Genomic DNA, 22,737 nt, shown 5'->3' with positions numbered 1-22,737 from the left:
ACCGCCTGACGTAGCGGAGCGCTACACTCTAGTTGTAGCCAAGCCTCGCGGAAAGGAGTCAGTCGCCATGCCCGACGGTATTACATAACGGCTTTATACGAGTATGCATCAGTGTTTGAATAACATTACTGCTAGAGACCTTGCATATAGCCTCCCTGGATAAACTCGAGACTAACTCCCTGGATGCGTTCGAGAGCTAGTGGGCATTTAAAAGCTGCCATTGTTCCCGTTACAGCTCTCGTGTCGGTTTGACATTGTGAGAACGAAGAAGATCGTCGATTGAGTGCACGGTGTAAAGTATTATTCGGCGATTGAGACTAAATCGTGTACTCCAGTGTTATTGATATCAGTTTATTCGATGCGAGCCGTTATGCATGCCAGTAGTGTAGTAGTATATTTATCGTAGTGCGAACCTCGTTAGTGGAACTTTGAAGGGGCCTTACTTGGAGAGAATTACTTAACATCGTTTTTGAAGGAATTCAGAGATAATTTATTCGAGGATTTCTGAATTAAGGCATCAAGTATTTTAATATAAATACATATTTTTAATTTTTTCTTTCGCTTGACAGCTTTAAAAACTTCTGACAACATCAGTCACTGATTAGTACAATAGCGAATTACGTTTAAAAACACTACAAATCTTACATATTGTCATGATGCATATAAAAGGCGTGTTTATTGACGTTCAAAAATATTTTATTTTACGGCAAAAGCAAAAGACATTTTTATTACCTGTTTAAATGCTAAAAAAAATATTTTATAAAAAATTTGTGATTTATTTTTAATGATTAGAAAATGATTCATAAATCCCCAGTGAAAATGGTTTTTAAAATAAAATAAAAATAAAATTTAAATATATTTTGTAAATATTTTTTATTTATTCTACAAAACACTGGGTTTTCACATGGATGGTATGTATCAATATCAATATCCATATTCTCTTCTTTGAAAAAAAATGCTTCATCTCTGTTGAGACGTCTATGAGTATACGATACGAGTATCGTATACGAGTTTATTATAATATTTTTATTTATTTTTACAAACAATATTTATGTTCGATAACAGAATGTAAAATCAGAATTTTCCTTTAGAAAGGTACATATAAGTTGTACTTTTTTCTAAATTTAATCATATTTTTTTTTTGTTTTTAACAAAATTATACAAAAGTGCATTACAAATATTCAATGTAAAGTCATTAAAATTTTATCGTTAAAAAAAAGAAATATTTTAAAATGTATGTACATATATAATGGAAATACATACGAGTTAAAATATATATTTTTACGGTTTAAAAAATATTTCGTATTTCAATTTAAACACACCCAGAATAAGATATTTTGACAAAGTCAATCAATAACAGGCAAATGCTTAAAATAAAACAAATATGCATTACTGCTTTGTATATACGTAACAATCTATAAAGGATACTCTACCAATTTACACAAAATTGAAAGATTTATGCAATTCGATTTTATATACATATAAACAAGTACTTATAGAATGTTGATTATGTTAAGTTTTAGGTCATGATTTGATTTCAACAAAATTAATTCAATGTGTGTCCTTGACCGGACATCTGAAGCGTCAAACAGACTATTAGTATAATTTAAAATCAATATAACTTTTAGTATTCCAAAAAAAGCCCCAAGCACAGCTGGGTGCAGATAAGGGAGAATTAGAACAAGACGTTTATTTTATCTAAAAAATGCAAACATGTGTCATCTATGTACAACATTTATTACAAACTATTTTTTTCGTCTAAATTGAAACAGAGTTGTGTATAATAAAACAGGATGAAGTTCGAATGATATTGTATATAAATAAACAGAAATTGCTAGAAAAGAGATTTTAGCTCGTATGAGAATTCAATTGGATTTCATCGATCCATCATACGGTAGAAGTATTTCTTTCGGCGTCTTATTCTCGGAAGACTATCGATCGATCAGAACGGTGGATTAAAAATTTGTTTACCGGGGTTTATTTTGTTGACAAGCCCATGATAGATAGTCTCATTGCGATGAGTCTCGAGACGCGCGGGGAGTCCCTGTAAGAGGGGACAAAATCATTTTGTCGATATTTGGCTCTCAAAAACCCGTGTATTCCATTTAATGGGAGGGAGATATTCTTTCTCAAATTAATTTTCGAGCTCGTCTGGTTTCAGATTCACAGAAATCGCTCACTCCTTTCAAGAACGTCATAAATCAAAAAATTAGATTTTTCAGGAGAACGTTATTAAAGTTAAAAAATATAATACAATGTATCAAAAAATAATATTAAGTCACTTATTGATTTACTGTGCAACAGATCTTTTTAGGTAAAACCTGGACGTTTTTTCTCCATTTGAAAATACGTAGTATATTTAAAAAAATAATTAAACAATACCTTTTCTTCAAATGCAAAAACAACATTTTCTGCCCTGTAGCGGGTAAATATTATGTTGAAAATATGCCGCTTTTGCTGTGGGATATAGTACATTTTCTCGGCATTCTGAAAACACGCTCAACTGAAAACTGACGATTTTTGATTTATGACGTTGTTGAAAGGAGTAAGCGAAATATTCAAGAATTTTTTAATTTTTCTGTATGTAAAGACATTTTCTATGTAGTATATACATAAATACATCGGAAAGAAAGCAATTATAATTTACACGTAATACTGATAAAGTCTCAATATTTTACGTGTGTCCAAATTTTTGTTCACAAATTCTGGATTTTGATCCACTTAGTAGGTATTTACAGCGAGAACTTTTTTTATATCTCAACATAATGTGAAAAAATATGGATGTCTGAAATTCATAAGGGTTTCTGCTAATAAAACCTAACTTATTTGAATCATAGAGGTTCCCGAAGAAGTAGCGCACGAAAGATCTTTTTCAATCGAAACATAAATACAATATAAAATTTAAAGTATGACTACAGCCTATATGTTACAGCCTGACAGGTCGCAAATCCAGTAAATGCCCACTCTTCAGTATTCTTGTTGAGACAACTATTAAATAATTTATTTTGAATATCTAATAAAGCCCAGAAATAAATTCGTTATATGGCACCGCATGAAATGGTTGCGGTGTTAACATCGTCGTAAATTATAATAAGACTAGTTATCAGTTCAGCAATTCAGAATTTTAGAAACATAAGTTCAAATAAATTCCAAATCGCTATGTTTTAACCTCGCGGTAATCGAATCCAGAATCGTACTGACAGTAGCCAAACACTAATCACTAACGGTGGCGGACTCCTCCTACTTACTAAATTTAATTAATAAATTACTAAAAATAATTATAAATATGATTGTTTATAGGTATATAATAAATTACATATATTACTTGATATGTAATCAAAGTTATCTGCCTTAGCGTAAGGTAATGGGATTGAATCTGTTATCATTGATCCCGCATTTCTCTTCCTGGGAACGGTACTCGAATGACACCCCTAATTTTCTTATCTACCTATCTACCGATTAGCTAATGACGTAACGTAACAATTATTCTTAGACTAGGATATTGATCTTGTCTTCCTACTCACGTTGAAGTGGTTACATATATTAGTATTATGTAAATCACTCCAATATTACATATAACTTTTGGAAATAAAGATATATGACCCTACGTTTCCGATATTATTGTAGAAAAATACGATTTGACGTATGATTTTCTTGCGAAACAATATAATAACGCACTGGAAAAAATATATTTTTTAATTATTTGTTGCTACATTATTTTTGCCTCGCATATTCGATAGATGATTAAATTTTAAAAAAATCATGTGCGCATTTATGAAACATATATTGTAGTTATATACTATTCATTGAAACTAGTCAAATTGGCAATTGTCCGAAGTATGATCACCTTTTAATCCAATCGTTTATCTTATCTTTCATTTGAATCATATCAACATGGTATTTTGTGTTTTATAAATAATTTACTAGAAATCCCCTTTTGCAAATCAAGACTCGCGCAAATACTCATTTTTATAGCTCCAAAACTATTTAATTCATTCCACAAAGTCTATATGTTAGACATTAGATACCTAAATTTGTAAAATAAAGAAGAAGAAAAAAGTTTTTTTTTAAATATGAAAAAAGTCAATTAGTTCATAATTTGTGATGAACCTTTTTTGTAATTTTTATTATTTCTGTAACCCGGGTAGAACAAAATAACAAATATTTTTTTAGTTATAAAAATGGTCGTTAAATAATTTTTAGATTAAAAAATAATCATGTCAAAATCATGACATTTTTTTAACATTTTTTTTAAATACATTTAAAAATAAACTCTGTGTGTGTGCGTATATTAAAAATTTTCCTTTTAATATCTCTAACCCAGTTATGTTTAAATTTTTTTGTTGTAGTAATAAAATAAGTAATATTTTAATTATAAATATGAAGTGTTCATTAACATCAATCCTCGTATTCTCGTTTTGAAATTGTGTTGCCTTTTAATTATATTACCGTTGTCTTTTCGTTTTGCCGGAAATATTTTCACATTTTGGCCCATTGCGGCCCAAACCATCCGAGAATTCCGTACCGTTTACACACTTTTTGCTAAAAAAGAAATCTACGATGTCCGTAAATGTTATTTGACTGGCACTCATTATCATATTTTTAAAATTATAATTAAATCGTACATTTTACGCTCCGTAATGTTTGGATAAATGTATTAGATTTTTACAATTAAATTTTAATCATACATTTTTAATAAATCGGCCCAATTCGTTTAAATTTACAACGGTTTATTTTCATTACTCCCGAATTCGTAATTTAATGAAATTTTACTGATGGTGAATAATGTTATTGATATTTTAAAAATTTCTAACAAAAATAAACAAATAATATTTTTTATTCCGAATTCGTAATTTAATGAAACTTTACTGATGGTGAATAATGGTTTTGATATTTTAAAAATTTGGAACAAAAATAAACTAATAATATTTTTTATCCCTCAAACACTATATTAAAAAAATTCGAATTAAAAAAAAATATTTAGGAAAAAATGTGTTTTTACACTGGGTTATCTCTTTATTAGGATTTTTAAAATAAGGTGATCGATAAGTATGTACCGATCCTTTTCTCTCTCTTTCAAGATTTAAATCATCCTTTCAACTTGATTTTATTTGTATTCGATTTTGAATGTACCCATTTTTATGTTTACTGACATATCACTCCATTCGCGGAAGGGATCCGCTATTTCCATTAGACGGTCCCAGAATTCAATCATTACGGTCTTATTGGTACTTCGGAATAAATGATTAAGATGTAGGTTTACGTCAATTCAATCAGGTTGGATACTTATCCACTAAAGTACAGTACACACGCGAGAGCTCCGATAATATCAGATTCACTCAACTCAAACTGGTAATGTAACGATAGTAAACTGCCAAACTCAGTGATACACTACATGCTGTAGCTAGGCGTATACCCCAATGTCCTAGGTTCTCGTGATAAAATAAGTAGCTAATTTTTCCTCTTGTATAATTAGATTTTATTTGTAGAAGATTATTATTATTTTATTTTAAAGTTTTGTGGTTGACATTATATACACAAAACACCCAATAAGATCATGTATGTATATCAAAAATGAAGTAAAAAATGGGATTGAAGTAATATGTTTAGAACAAATAATAGAACATACGTAGCTTTCCAAGCGCGCGAGTTCTATCAATAAACAAATCGGTAACGAGTGTTTTTCTTGCAAGTAACGTGTACCAGCCCGTTTACATATTATTAAAGCAAGATCCGAGCCAGAGTTAACAAAAGGTTTCCGTAAGAAACGATCGTTACGGAGATGTAATAAATAACACTACATCTAGAAACTGCGTACCTACACTTGTACACATGTGTCTAACTTCCGTTACGCCCCGCGCTGCCTTTGGGCAGGATACAACCGGGAAATTGATATCTTTTTGTGTATTATGTACCTGTATTCCATTTTATTCATGCATAAATTTTTTCGTATCAAAAATTTATTCTGTAAAAAAAGTGACAGCACAACACGAATTATAACAAAAGTCAATAATAGTGAAATTTCACACTGATATTTGGATTAGTAATGTCTTTTTAGCCGTTTCTTTGGTCTTATTCTTAGTATGTTATTTAATCGTGTAAATCTACAACCATTGTAATCCTTGGCAAATACTGGTGTGTAAATAAATCAAAAATAAATTTTCACTTTCAACAGTCTTTAACAAAACGTAGGTAGGTACATATTTATAAATCTCTACGATTGTTGTAATTTCAATACACGTATTTAAAACGGAGAAAATTCATTCAAGATTCTTTCAAAATATAACTGATTTAACAAAAATAAAATAGATCTTAATAAAAAATTAATAATTATGGTTTTATTTATTTGACACGATTCTTATTTTTTTACTATGGTATGAGGTATTTATTTTAAGAAGTAAACTTATACTTTGAGAAGAAATTAGCAATAAATCTTTTGAGGGTGTGTAGTGTACTGTAGGGTCTTATAATGTATCTAGCGTTAGAATAAATTCAACCGTGAATCTCACGAGCGGGTAGTTTGTAGAGTGTATGAAGAACCTACATACCATACGTATGTCGGGCGACTGAATACGAATACTTGGATAGCAGCCAGTAATGTATTCATATATTCTGTATTCGAGATCTGCATTGCTACATTTAGTTTGTGTCCGAGGGATGTACCTAAGCGAGAGACTTCGCACCACCCTGACATAGTTCTCGCCCTCAAAATATGCAATTGAATAATGTTATTTCAGAAATTTCTAGCCAGAACGCTCCAAAGCATATCCAAAAACTAACGTTCGTTACGATTTAAAAAATCCTATTGCTTGGTTAATTATTTGGTCATGTACTATAGCACCAGTAATTTTCACATGTTTACATAAGTACGTGTACTATATAAAGTACGTAATACGCTATTATACAAAAGTAATACATTTAGAAAAATCAATCAGTAAAATTATTATTTCAAGAGTTAAATTTTTTTTTACTTTTTTTTTAGTTGACCTTTTCTCCTATTCTCGTTCTGTAATATTTACTTCGGCATTAACAAACCTAATTTTTCTTTTGAACATTCGTTTTTAACCCTTAACTACTGACGTGACATTGGTAACATGAACCAAAGTAGGACACAAAATGCCGAACCCTCTTCTAGTGGAACGGAAGGTCTGCTGATGGCAGTCAACAGTCCGCCTTCTACTGAGGAGTTTTACGTGGTTTCCTCCCAGCAATGAGCAAATGCTGAGAAGTTCCTGTTTGACCCACACTAGACTATCCCTCCTGTTCCCAACACAGATTTAAATAAAAACATATTTAATTAGCTAGAAGAAACAAAAATCCACTAAATGATCTATAAACCTTGTATATAATAAGCAAGGTAAATAATAAATGCAATTTTCAACAAAAAAAAAAGTACTGACGTGGGAACCTCACAGGTTCTACCTTTAAGCAGTCGTAATGCAAAAGTAGATATTATTTATCTCACATCAAAAGTAAAACAATATATATATATATATATATATATATATATATATATATATATATATATATATATATATATATATATATATTGTATATATATATATATATATATATATATATATATATATATATATATTGTATATATATATATATATATATATATAATATATATATATATATATATATATATATATATATATATATATATATATATATATATATATATATATATATATATATATATATATATATAGTGTATGGTTCACGGTTTAATATATTGTATAAAGTCTTGTTTATTGTATAAATTGAAGTCGAAAGTTGTATTTAGCAAGACGCGACCGACCTCTAAAACAGCATAATAACCGTCCAATCCTGTACTTGGTTTATACAATATATTAAACCGACAATCGCGTCTTGCTCAATGCAACTTCCGACTTCTTCTTGAATTACTCAAATTACCGGTTGATAAGAAAATCAAATTAACCAACCACTTCTATAATAAAATTGTATAGGTATACCATACATATACAAATACATGCGACTTAGTGAAGAGCAATGTAAAGTTATTCATGTTTTAGTATGATCAAAGTTATAACATACGTTTAATTCTCTCTTCTCTATCTTACTCCTCGTAACTGAGGGTTGTGACCCTTGTCGAAGCAATGACTCTTCTCCAGTTATCCCTTGACTGCGCTGCACGTAGTGCTCCAACCGCCGAGGTGCCTGCTGCTGCCATTTATACATTTAATTATAAATAATTAAACCTATAAACGTAAGATGTGCCCCTTCATCAGATTTGTTTCAAAGACTTTTTAAAGCCACCCTTCCCTTTAAATATTCAGAGAATACATCCTGCGGTGGTGTTGATTTTATTTTAAATACTTCAATTCTTAGCTCAACCATTCTCTCCTACTTCTCTATCTTAAAGAAACACTCACCTTTTCCTTAAATATTTGATTACCCAAGTTCCACCCAGTGCTGCCCCATTATAAAATTTCCTTGTTTTGTGCTAAAATGTTTTCTGTAATATTCCTACGTCAAGGCTCTTAAGAAAGTGATGGAAAAAAACTGATGTATTTGTTTTATTCAAGGCTTTAATTTGTTTATTCTAAATACTGAAATATTTAAAATTATTTATCAGTGTCTTTCTTATGTACATATAGACGAAGATAAAAAAATCACCATGTAGCAATTGGGTCAGCAAAATATATAAAAGTTGTGCTGCATAATAATCACCTAATTTGAAATGATGCTCATTATTTCTGAAAATTTAAGAAAATAAAGAATCAATAAACTTTATATTTGAAGAAAATAAGTACCAATAATACTTCTCAGGCGTCTTTTGTTGCTATTTTCGCTGGTAGGGGATTATAGTAAATATAACAACGTAGAATCTCCTTTATGAACACCATATCGCACACCTCAACTCGTAGTGTAGTTAACTTAGCTGAGTTATTTAGATTTGATCATTATAATAATAATAATAACCAATTTATAAAGCGTAGTTTTCGTGAAATTCACCTCAAGGGTTTTGCTTATTATGGTACAAAAAAACTTTAACATTACAATTAACAGCTCGTAACACAAAATAAAAGCAATATCGTATTTGCATCTATAATCAACGCAAAAGAAAACCATATTATTACATCTTAAAACAAGACTCATAAAAAATATTTAAAAAAAAACAGATTGAGTACAACAATGGTATTTTTTAAATTAAGAAATATTATAAAATAACGTCAATAGTTAAGTTATGTTGAACATCATATTTGTGAGAGGACTAATTAAATTATTAAAAGGTTTAATACGAAACAAAGAATTTAATTAAAAATTTAAAAAAAGTTAACAATGTTAATAACAAAAATAAGGTCAAAATTACAAAAAAGGAAAAAACTCTTATACAAACAAATATTCTATATATTTCGACTTATTATTCTGATGTATTTTAATGTTCGAATCCGTCCGTCCGAATAACTCGAATCCGGTTTTTTTCTGAATAGCAGGTTATTCATCATCTTCTTTGTAGATCTTGTGAGACCCGCTCGAGGGGTGGGGGTCGGTAATCCCGAGTTAAAGTTTAATCTGCAACAGCAAAGGCGCTTTCTAAATTGAAATTTACATATTTTTTTATGTATTATTAATTATTACTTTATGATAAAAGAATTTAATCATAACTGGTCTACATTCAATAAATAATTATATATTATTATGATCTAGGTATGATGATGTCAGAGTTTTTCAAAGCTTCAACGAAGAACAATATGAATATGTATATATATTTAATCCATTTAATCGTATATTTTTTTGTAGAAGGACTGAAGAAAATATGTGTTCATTGATTCGGCGATGCGAGCTTAATATTTAAAATATAAGTTCTTATAGAAATCAAAGCCCATTTGTGATATTAAGTGGTATTTTGTATTTTTAATAAAATATCGATAAATAAAAAGTAAGAAATAAGGTTATTTCGAAAGCGGATGAATCCACATTTCATCGCGAATATGCGTATGTACATACAAAAAGCTCTTTATGTGATAACATAAAAATAGATACCTCGTTTTGGATAGATGATAGCGAACCTAAATCTCCATGAAATCTTCCGTCGCGGTGTTAGTAAAGCGAAAAATTGTCGAAACTCCTTCGACGACCGAGAGGCGAACATGACCGCGGGATGGTGAAATAATGGTCGAGTCGAATCGCTCTTCCTTACCGAAATGTTCGCGAGCACCGTCAGCCACGCACCACCATAACCTCATGACCAAGACGCAAGGTCAGAATGCGGGCGCGGCGGGGGCGGCCAGCCGCGAGGCGGGAGCCAGCGGCGCGCCGGGCGCCGGGGCGCTGCACGGGCGCCGGCGCCGCCACAAGACGGTGCACTTCGGGGAGAACCTGCTCATGCAGGTGTGCGCCAACCGGGCGCACCTGGCCGCGCTCGGGCCGCGCCTGCCCGACGTGAGCTTCTGCCACGAGCCGCGCGGCGCCGGCGGCCGCTCGGGCGAGCGCTACTGCTGCCTCGCGCACCACTGCTGCCTGGCGCAGGCCTCCCTGCCCGCGCTGAGCCACTCCGCGCCAGCGCGCCACCACTCCGCGCGCGGCTCCCGGAGCGACTCGCAGTCGCACTCGAGCGGCGCGAGCTCGCTCGAGAAGCCCTCCAAGAGCAGGAAGGGCTCGCTGTCGGGATCGCGCGGCAAGCAAGCGCCCTCCGGCGTCCCCGCGCATCGCACGCACGCCTGCCCGATGCACCCGCTGTCCTCCACCGCGCTGGTGCCCGCGAAGGGAGTTCAGGTGATGAAGAAGGCGCCGATTAACCCCTACCTCTGCTTCCCGAGCAAGCTGGAGCCCAACGTCCAGCAGCTGTTCAGCTTCATCGAGAGCGTCCTCAGCGCGTGGGCGGCGGAGGAAGGCCTGACCAGCACGGGAGAGTACTCGGAACCGGACGAGAGAGACATCAACAGAAAGAAGATTAAAAAATACAAGTTGAGAACTAACATACTAAACATAAGACGGATCGTATACGATGTCTCCATATTGAGAACATCTAAGCTTTTAGGAAACGTTCGTTATAGGCATAACCATTGGAAAGGAACGGCACAGGCGTGCAACGAGGTTTTTCTGCTAAAGGTAAGAATATTTTTCTAAATCTGTACATTGTTAGGATGAATGGTACCTACATAGTACACGGATACGAATAAAAAACATTTGTTTATATCCTAAGAATACAACTTGCATGATCACTCGGAGATCCACGAACGTGGAAGAGGCGAAGATTGTTTGCAAAGACGCGGTCTATTCTCTGTTCCTACCCCTGCAAAGTGGCGTGATGATAGTCAGCTAACACTACTCTTTCATTCAAGTCTTTGTGCTGTTCCCACATCGATTGCGTTTTGTTCATAAATATTATCGACGATTCTTCCGTATGAACTTAATGAATTGTACCTACATAAAAATCCACTATAAGAGTATTTTGGAATGTATCCAACTTTCTGAACATCCTTGAAAGGGTTATTTTTAAAGACGCTGATTCATTTATGTATAAAACTTTTCTCATTATTTCACTTAATTGAAAATTATAACTGGACGAAAAGATCTTTTATGTTCACAATTTTGCCAAATGATAAAGTAAGCGCTATTATTTTTTATGAATAATTTACGGAGTGACCCTTTCGTAAGGAATAATCTCAAGGCGCTTTACATGTTACAGTAATTTAAAGGTTTAAAACGACATAACTGAATACTTATTCTTCACATCGATAAATAATATTTAGCAGTATTAACATACACACACACATATATATATATATATATATATATATATATATATATATATATATATATATATATATATATATATATATATATATATATATATATATATATATATATATATATATATATATATATATATATATATATATATATATATATATATATATATATATATATATATATATATATATATATATATATATATTTATATATTGTATATCAAGTTATAAAATTTTAAATTGTACTAAACAATAAAAATCCATTTACCTCATAAGTATATATGCTATGATAATTTTTTTGAGTGCGTGGCTTAACCTGTAAAGTTTAGTATTTTACAAAGGTAATTCATACTATGTTTAAAGTTATTACGTACCGCGAAATCACATAACCTTTCAAAAAAAAGTTTTCTCACTATTATAATATGCAGATATGTATATCTCAATCTTATAACGATGTAAACGATCGTTTATAATTTTTATTAAATATGTATTCCCATTATTCATAAGTACAAGACGTTTTCCATACACAAGTCGAATCAAAACTTGCCTGATGAAGGCAAATGACAGCCGTTAGTAATATTGCATTCTAGTATCGCGCGCCGGCGTCGCGCGTCGTAGCGTCGAAGCTCTACAAAGTTGGAAGGACATCCCACCACGAAATTGCTTTCATCCGTTCTGCGTGACAAGTTGCTTCCCCTCCCCTCTGTTGAAATGTTTTATTCATACTCTACGAGAGTTAGCTTTAATTTTTCAGATTTGAAGGAAGCGTGTACGTTTTAAAAAGAAATAAAACTTATCGTGCACAAACTTCAAATATGATTTGCCATATTTGATTGATTTTGTTGGAACGTGATATACATTTTATCAAAACGTATCACACAAAATTTCTTTCATATTTAGTATATTCCTTGTAAAGTATGACCTAACGATGAAAAGATTATTTTCAAAAGTTATTTACCGCACCCTTACTACCCTTACCTATTTAATATCACTATTTTATATATTTGTACAATATACAATAAAATCAATTTTAACGCTACCTGTTGCTTTTTACGACTTAAGCAAAAAGTAAACAATGGAATCCTTCAGAGAATAAAAGAGTAGACCAGAAAATTTAATCAGACAATGTCGATGCGTGTCTATTTAATATTGATAAAAAAGGGATGCCACATGGAGATGTTTGAATCAAATACCTTAGGTACGCTGACGACACAGTACTCGTACTATTGAATCTACGCTATGCGACTGCTGATAGGAATATTCGAACTCTGCAGAAGTAACACAACATGGTGCATAATGCAACTAAATCTGTTGTTCTTATATTAAACTCTCTCGATCAATTTTACAGCAATAATTATCACATGTGAGTGCGAACGTCTATCATTATGATGACAAGGTTTGTTCATACTTTTCGAGACGTTTAATACACTTTTCAAAGTATGATCTTTTGCCGACGACTGCTTTAATAATCACATTTCTCAAATGATTTATTTTTAATATAATATTATACAAAATGTCTGATTCACTCGAAAAATAATTCATTTTCTCTCAGCAATCCTTGGAGAATACTATCGACACCGTAACCGACCTTACCCGTAACCTGATTCATATTTCATTGCATTTGTTTATCTAACCTGTCAGACCCCAAAATAAAAAAGCTTATCCCATCCCTCTCTAGAAAGAAGGCTATCTGTTTCCCCTAGTATTCTATCGACATTTTATAATATAAACGCTGCGTAAGGCAGCGGCGTTAGTTGAATAAATTTATTCAGGATTACATTTAATTTATGGAAGATAAATCATTCCAAAGTTCTGATGAAACTCTCGACCTACTGTACTTTATCTAAACTACGTAATTTTCATGGTAATTTAAATACGATATTTAAGATAATTAATGATTTATTAACGATTTTTATTGTAGTAATGTATGTATAACACCATATATAAAATAAATAAATAATATGTAAATCTTTTAAGTACGCCGTTATCGTGTTAATACTTAGGCTATTACTTTTTTTTAATTTCATCTACCGATTCATCGAGTAGTTTTGTTAAAAGCAATGTCGGTGATTTTTCGCAAACATGAAAAAAGTTAATTATCGTTCAGTGATTCGATCTTCTTTGGATAGGACAAGGTGTGAGAAAAAAAGTGTGGTTCAAAAGGATTATTTACCTTCGTTGACTTTTATCAGATAATTATTCTATAAATTTAAGAGAGTCTAACATCGGCTATGTAGTGCTCCCAGGATGTCCAACCGTGGTAATTAGGTACAGAGAATATGATTACAAAAGCAGAGTTATGTCTAAGTATACCGCTGAACGAAAATCAGAGAGATTTAAAAAATCATAAATATCTTGATTGAAAAAATATAAAATGTCTTATACAAAAAGATGGTACGAGAATATTGTTGGCGAAATGACTGCCTCGTTTGTCAAGACAGAAAAAAACGGAATCACACTTCGAAGCAATATTTGGCTATGTCTGTGAGTGGTCTTAGTGAATATCTATAACACAGCGATCGTTTATTAAATATAAATCCATCTCTGCGATTCAATGAAAGTTAAGGCACCGTAATGGGGTTTTGAAGGAATGTGCAACAAAAAAAGGCAAGGGATAATTTTTATTGGCTATAAGAAGGTCGGAAAGAAAATCAAAGGGCATAAGTATATGCAAATATGCCCTTTGATTTTCTATAGCTCTGCGTCATATGAAGTCGTTCAACAAAATGAATAAACATTAATGTCATTTATATTATCCACTGACACTTCGTGATGGAATTGCATTTTTAATATATTATTAGATTAAAACCAATATTTCCAGTCTGATGATGTCGGTAACGACGAAACCCGGTCGCTGGTCAAATAAAAATAAATTGGAAAAGCTAAAAATATTAGTTTTAATCTAATAATACATTAATGTCATAGTGTCCCTCATTTTTACAATCATTTTATGTTTTCACATTCAAACTTATAATCTTCTCCGCTGACAAGTTTGATCTATGCCGAACCAGCGCACTAAATTTTGCGGACATGCCATTGCTGTTGCAGTCCGACGGCGTGGAATGCTCTTCCATCAGTAGTTAAAAATAATGAGAATGATATAATCTTATAGAAACAACTTAAAACACGTTTGAATGCTAAATCATTTCCACCATCTTCTTTTCCCAATTCATTCAAAGTGAAGCACCTTTGATGTGGTATTTTACGAAAATGGCGATATGTAAATTATCCAATTTTATTATTATTAAACTGATGTTTCGCCTTTACACGTTGTATCAGTGATGGATTATTTTATTTTAAACAGTCCTTATGTATATGAGGAATCCGTGAAACTGAATTCTCCGCGGCTTCATATCATAATGCCAGAATGGAATCTATTCAACCGACAGTAGAATGTTAACCCTTGTGTTTTATTATTTATTCATATTCAAATTCTAATCTCAGCCAATTCTCGTATCAAATAGAAAGCTTGTATTCTCAAAATTTATTTAGTATAAAGTTGGTAACATTTACTACCTTTTATATATTTTACTGGCATAGCCGGACTGAGCGGCCTTACAATGTTAATAGTCTTGATAGTTTTTTTCTTCAAAATCAACAAATAAGTCGATGTTCCTGGTTGAATTTCATCCAGGTAATGTAAATTATGTGAGTACACATACAAAATCTAAATACATTCCTAGTTGAAGGAATTTTTATTCGCGAAGCGTCGTCGTGTATCGTTGAAGTCATTAAAAATATCATTATTATTTGTATATTTGTACGTGGAATTTCTACATATGTTATATATCCAGGTAGTTAAATGAATGTCCTTGTCCTGTGAAACAAAAGGGGGTGGGGATTTCCTGTATTCCAGAAATGCCTCTTTTGCTACAGTCCCATTTCTCTCATTTATCATAAAAAGTTTCATTAATAATAATGACACAATACATTACCCGAATGTTATTTCTATTCACCAATTAACTATTCAACGTATACAAAGTTGCAATATCACCCATTTCAATAAATATGCAATGGTTGGTATCAAAATTCTATAATAATAATATAGGTTTTAGAACACTAAACCGAATTTTACTATATCTATACTCACACACATGCATGTATGTACCAAAGTAAAACTGTGTGTTACACGTTCACTACCATTTTTTCATTTTTATATAAGCTTTATAAAAAGCGATTAATTGATATATTTACTGTTGGCCTTCGCATGAATGAGCAAACGAAAAAAGCCGTATATCGTGAAACTTTGGGTATATAAACTATATCAGAGCTCATCTGTGAATTTGTTTATACTTTTGTAAAGTGAAACATTTTTAGGCGCGGTAGGGGAAATTGACTTAAATCAGACAAAAAAGCGAATCGCTTCCCTTTCTGTGAATTCAACCAATAGTTAAAATGTAAAGAGTAAGAGAATCGTTTCTACCGTCTCCGTTGCATATGTCATAGACAGTCTTCGCAGTCTCGCATGTACTGTGTTAATACGTAGCATAGGAAACCAGTAGTATGATTCGAAGGACCTACAAGCTGACCCCAACAGTCTACAAAGATGATAAGTTGGAATGGAGTCAGGAAGAAGAAGATAGTTAACCAGTAGACTTGTATATTATACTGTACGTTAGTCAAACACGTTTTAATATTTGTCAACAATTTCCACGATTGAAGGTGCAGAATTCTTGAGGAAAAAACTGGGCAAAATGTCAATGATTATGAGTGGTGATTTTTCAATTCTTCAATTAAGACGAACTCAACCATTGATAAGATTTTTTGAATGAAAAGTTATTATAAAATTGAACTCTGACAAATATCAGTTTACAACCAGGTACTATCATCGTCGCAGAATTCTCCCATTATTTTGAGAATTAGCAGTCTAAATTTGTAGAATAAAATAACAACCATGTAATTTTTTCCACATTCATTTTATTTGACCAGCAACCGGGTTTCGTCGTTACCGACATCATCAGACTAGTGTGAGGCTAGACAAAGTTATATACCTTGTTATATACATAACAAGGCAGGAGTTGAAAACCAAGATTTTATATAATTTTTCTGACAAAATGAATTTAAATTTAATGAGTTTGTATTGCATTATAATAATAATAACATATATTCGAAGTTATGGTAAAGGCATGATTTGATATAATTTTATGTTGGAAATAAATTTTGTATGTGAATTTAAATAATATATAGTTAAATCTGGAAACGTTGGTTGATGACCGCTTCTACTGCTATTACAGCTATTAGTAAGAAGTCCTGTTTTCTCTGAAACACAAATACGAAACCCGGTTGCTGGTCAAATAAAATTAATGCCAAAAAAAAATACATAGATGATTCATTCTGTAAAATGCATTTCCATCAAGAATTGTCAGTACGAAACTTAAAGTCTACTAAATTTGTATTCTATTAAAGTATTTGTATCATACTTAAGCTATCATCAATTCACAGTTTCCTTCTTAGAGCACGAATTAATAAAAATGGATGTATAAAAAATATTTCATTTAATTACGAGAGATTTTCTTATTTTTAATTCCACACAATTTTCTAATCCTGTAGTAAAATAAAAATAATAGTAAAACCGTCAAAAAATGCATAAAATTTACTATATTCAGAATCTAAAAAGTTTCACTTCGAAATTGTGAGAGTCCCACACCAAAGAGATGCCGATGACAGAAAATCTATTTGAAATGAGGGGGTTAACAGTAAGTAAACAAATATTTATAGCACGAGATTTTCCAGAAGTAAAGTTAAATAACATTTTCAACCACCTTTAAAGCTTCGCCACTAATAGTAGTATTGCCCGTAAAGTTGGATTTCAGTGATTCGCTCGAGAATTTCAATTAACCTGAGAGTTTCTTCCATGTGGTAAAACATTTCGAAACAATTTCTTAACTAGTAATAATATAATTTACGTGTTTTCAAATAGTTTTGATAAAGAATTTAGTAAAATATATACCGTTGTAAAAGGAGTGATTATTATTAATTTGTATTTAGTATGTTTAAGTTAAAGTTTTTATTTTGGAAAATTTCTGATAGAATCCATATTTATGAACACTTGAATGTTGGCAATTTTGGCACAAATTGTGTAAGTAAAACTGCAAAAGTCATAGTAATCCGCTCTCACTATTGGTAATAGCGTTTGTTGTGTGCAGATGGCACTACAATCGTTCCCAGAACGTTCCCAAGAGTGCGCCTTAAGATGACTTCTCATTTTTATTTATTTATTTATTTATTTATTTATTTAAACTTCATGTACAGAAAATAAAAAGTACATTGGCGGGCTTATTGCTAAAAAGCAATATCTTCCAACCGACCAAAGACGGACTAGTGATATTGATCAAAACGTTTGATACCATATATAGCCGTTTGCAATCAGTGGGCAGATAGTACTTGAACATTTAAAAAAAACATAAATTACAAATTGACATTTAAAAAGAAACATAAATTAACAAAAGACGATAATAAGGAGGGCAAAGGAAGAAGGGAGTTTAGGGAAGGAGGTAGAGGGAGGAGGTTTGATCGACAGTTAGGATTCTAATGACAGATAGTAATGTCTCAGACGTTTTTAAAAGTTAATACATATTATTGTCTGATGTAAAAAAAAAAAATTAACAAAATAAATAAATTAACAAAAGACGATAATAAGGATGGCAAATGAAGAAGGGAGTTTAGGGAAGGAGGTAGAGGGAGGAGGTTTGATCGACAGTTAGGATTCTAATGACAGATAGCAATGCCTCAGACGTTTTTAAATGTTAATATATATTATTGTCATATTTTTCACCTCATGTAACGAAATGTCCCTAAAATATGATGCGTCTTTGAAATTTCATTATCCATTCTCGTCTAATGATAGATTTTCAAATCGCCGCCTAAGAAGTTTCACTATAATAAATCACAGAAGATTATGTAAACGAGTTTTTATCCGACACGTTTAAAAACAAAGGAATTTTAGGTAAATTAATACCTATTATTAAATATGGAAACAAATATTTATTGTTTCGGCATTCACTTTGTGGAAGGATATGATTTTTAAAGAAAACACTTGTTTTTTACCACTTGAGTTAACTCAAGTAAAAAAATATATTTAAAAATAAAAGTGAAAAAATAATACTTCATAATCAATAATATACAAAATTGTAATCTCATCAATGCGTGTATCGAAAACTGATATTCAGCTTCTTGTTAATTGAAATTCTCTAATTGCAATAAGACTAATAATAATTTATGTTTCGTAAATCTATCACTAATATGCGAGTATAGCCGAGTCCAGTTTGGGATAAATAGACACAACTTTCAGTAAGCTTTTGGATTAAAGGACCTTTGGTTGCTTTCTCTTATTTGTCAAACAGCCTCATTCATTTGTAACCACGGTTAAGAAAATTTTGGTAGACGCGTGTGGTGTGCTGAAAACTAAGTATGAAATGAATTAATTCATAACGAATTATCTTTCGTATTACATATCGCTCACTCCTTTCAAGAACGTCATAAATCAAAAATTGACAATTTTCAGTTATGCATGTTTCCGGAATGCTCAGAAAATGTACTATATCCCAGCAAAAGAGGCATATTTTTAACATGATATTTACCCGCTACAGGGCAGAAAGTGTTGTTTTTGCATTTTGAAGAAAAGGTATTGTTTAACTATTTTTTTAAATAAACTAAATATTTTTCAAATGGAGAAAAAAACTTCAGGTTTTACCTAAAAATATCTGTTGCACAGTAAAAAGTTCAGTAAGTGGCTTGATATTTATTTTTAATACATTGTATTATATTTTTAAACTTTAAAAACGTTCTCCTGAAAAATCAAGTATTTTGATTTATGACGTTCTTGAAAGGAGTGAGCGATATGGTTGTTGTCAAGTTTTACTTTACAAAATTACTAAGGTGTGCATGTGTTTTATATAATAGGACTTGGAATAGACCGAAGTAAAGGTCTTATTTCCTAACCTGAGAACGGTGGAGGTTTCCATTAAAGAATGAATTGCGCAATTTGTACAATGAATTAGCGTAATTTGTAGTTGAACTCACTTTATTTCGTCTCGGAGCTCGTTCGATAGTTAAATAAGTAGACGTGTGGTCGAACCGCTCTGGGAGCAATAAAGTCGCAGTGATCAATGAGGGGATGGTATTCATGTATTTGGGTATTTATACATTTTGTAGGTGTTTTGACTAACAAATTTTGGTAATTCATAGAAAACATTACGTACTTCATGCATAAACGGAGCGTTTTCCGCTATCCGTCACTGCAACTAAGAAAGTCGTACGACTTGTTTTAAGAGTAAAGTGATCTTATATAAGATTTGTGAAAATCTAAATACTTATACACAGATGCATCTTGAAACGTGTTTAATGGTGAAAATATTGTTACATAAAGAATAAACAATATTATTTGACAGCCATTGCGACATTGGTTTAGAAAATACATAAAATGCATAACAAGACGCATCTGTGTATACCTACGTAACACGACTATCTCAAAATTTGGATTAGTTAGTTTACTATTTCTTTTACCTGTATCCGCACCAAGATAGTTCATAGAACACTGCATCGATGTGGTGCTAACTAGATAATTAGTCGTTTGAAGGCGAGGTGTTCAGTCCTGCTTTCCAAACCGTTTGGCTTAGGAAAGTAAAATATTTTTCGGAATACTGATGATGAAGTAAAGATATTCAGTTTCAAGGACATTACAGCTAAATTTGAAAGTAAATAGAGGCGAAATGATAGGTATGCAAAGAAGAATAGAAGTAATAGTTTTGACAATTTATTTTTAAACAATGCGATATACAAATTCAAAGCATTTTCATTGTAATAATAAATTTTTTTTTTTAAACAGTTTTACCTGGAATTCTACGAGGTTTCGTGAAAATATAAAAATCATAATCACGTAATATTATAATCTTAATCCTAAAATAAATGGTTTGTCCAAATCAGCGAATTAGCTCTCGAGAATGTTATCGAATGACTTTTGATAAAATATTAGATTTTAATATGATACTTATGTTTTTGGGACGTTCCCGTCATATTTTTAGACATTAAATTAAAGTCTTACCACGTGACTAGCATAATTTTAGCATTGTCGTTATAAAATATAAACACAACGACCGTTTCACTTTCTCCATCATAATAGGTCAGAAAACCTTCTGAATAATAATGAGTATCGCTTCCAGAATTTCCTCAGGCTTCGTGTTTAAATATTTGACGCTTCTATCATAACGGTATGCCCTGTTTGCTCCATTTTCGAAATGAAAATTCTCTACTCCGTTTGACTTCTTTCATACAAAACGATATTATATTTGTAATTACTTTAACACAAAATCGATGATTTTCAATTTCGTTCTTGACGTCTTACAAATGTACGGTGCTGGAAATCCAGCACCGTACTTTTAATTTGTATTTTTAAATGACGCTTTTATAATGATGATGATTTTAATGCTTTTGGTTCATAAAAGGTTCTCAAAATCGCTGATTGTACCGTTTTTTTGTTTAGATGGGAATTGTATTTATTATTTACCTTGCTTATTATGTACAGGGTTTATAGATCATTAATTGGAATTTTGATTCTTCTATCAAAATAAATATGTTTTTATTTAAATCTGTGTTGGGAACAGGAGGTATGATCTAGTGTGGGCCAATCAAGAGTATTTGCTCATTGCGGGGAGGAAACCACGTAAAACTCCTCAGGAGAAGGTGGACTGTTGACTGTAATCAGCAGACATTTTACTGGAAGAGGGATCGGTATTTTGTGTCCTAGCATGGTTTATGTTACCTATGTCCTTCACTATTTTTATCATGTGTTGATGCCGCAGTATTGGTTGAATGTTCACCGAAATGTTTTTCTTCCAGATATCTGACGATGATCGCATGTCCCTGACCACGGCCGTATCAGACGACGACGATGGAGCGGAGAGCGTGATGAACTCACCGTACAAGGGCAAGCAGACTGGCACCGCGGCCGCCTCTTTCAACTGCACTGGCGCCGTGAGGAAAGCCGGGTAAGTCTCTACTCACTACTCACTTTTTCTTCTTCTTCTGACCCTTATCCGCACACAATGGTGAATAGGGCACTGCATCGTATAAACGCAGTATTACCTTTATTGTTACTTATATTTAGGCAAGGTGGTCACTCTTGCGCTTCAGGGATCATTCCAGGGTAACACTAAATAAATATTAGAGTTCTACTCACTAACGACCTGTCACGCTACTTCTCCTCACGCATACCCGCCGATCTTTCCCATTCCGTCTCCAGGCCTGCCTTTTTTTCAAATATTTCATGAACTTGCTTTTGACAAGTTTTCCTTTTCGATTCGTTATTTGATGCAAAAACAATTTAATCATCCAGCGTTGTGACAGTCATCACGCGACATATGCCAAAAATGTCAGCAACTGCTGATAACGATCGAATGACACATAAACGATGCGTTTGATATTTGATTATAATTATATTGATGTTTGATAACGTTTAACATCAACAGTCGAACAGAGTTAAAATACAGGAAATATCTATATGTAGACATAAAAAAATCAAGTATATACCCCAGTTTGTGGTACACTTAGTTTAAAAGCTTTGGGGAAAGAAATTACCGATGGTTAATATTTAAATGATCCCAATTCACTCTCTCATACTTTGGGGTTTCAGAATAAACTCCAGCAGCTCATCGAGCCCCTCCATTACTACCCCTATAAAACACTTTCGATGTTTGCCCTTCGCATTACAATGTCTAACTTAGTTTGCCTATTTGCTTAACATTAAGTCAAATAATCGAGTGGCTAGGTCGGAGTGTGGATATACAAAATTTGCAGTAAAAATTTTAAATTTCTACTTAAAACAAAGCACCTTCAACAATACGTCCTGATTCACAGAAAAGTTTATACAGTTTTTCACTCATGAGAACCCCATTTTTTATTTAAATATATTCTCCAAAATTATTGAGTAATGCATTTTGACTAGTGAATTGTCCTCCTAGTTTCCATAATGATTTACATATTTTCATTAAGTTTTTATAAAAATATTAACCAA

General features: G+C 32.3%; 2 protein-coding genes across 2 annotated transcripts in view; both read left to right on the top strand.

The window, feature by feature from the left end:
- Positions 1-22,737, top strand: part of sif (guanine nucleotide exchange factor still life) — a 140,891-nt gene that overhangs the window by 43,858 nt on the left and 74,296 nt on the right. The window contains exon 20 of the mRNA XM_088274160.1: positions 21,564-21,712. Coding sequence (XP_088130286.1) covers positions 21,564-21,712 — 149 coding nt within the window. The remainder of the gene's footprint in view (positions 1-21,563; positions 21,713-22,737) is intronic.
- On the top strand, positions 10,144-12,409 carry LOC148300891 (uncharacterized). The gene is made up of 2 exons (XM_088274179.1): positions 10,144-11,082; positions 12,317-12,409. The coding sequence occupies exons 1-2, from the start codon at positions 10,144-10,146 to the stop codon at positions 12,407-12,409; spliced, it is 1,032 nt and encodes a 343-aa protein (XP_088130305.1).

Source organism: Brachycentrus maculatus, unplaced genomic scaffold (genome assembly GCF_059751285.1).
Source record: "Brachycentrus maculatus isolate JH-2025_06_01 unplaced genomic scaffold, ASM5975128v1 h1tg000637l, whole genome shotgun sequence".
Lineage (NCBI taxonomy): Eukaryota > Metazoa > Arthropoda > Insecta > Trichoptera > Brachycentridae > Brachycentrus > Brachycentrus maculatus.
The sequence above is the reverse complement of the archived record's forward strand: the minus strand, read 5'-3'. Positions and strand labels throughout refer to the sequence as shown.

Excerpts from the sequence above, each read along its gene's own strand:
- LOC148300891 (XM_088274179.1), top strand. The coding sequence starts at position 10,144 with ATGGTCGAGTCGAATCGCTCTTCCTTACCGAAATGTTCGCGAGCACCG. Across the intron at positions 11,083-12,316 it reads ACGAGGTTTTTCTGCTAAAG|TATCGCGCGCCGGCGTCGCG; the intron begins GTAAGAATATTT and ends ATTGCATTCTAG.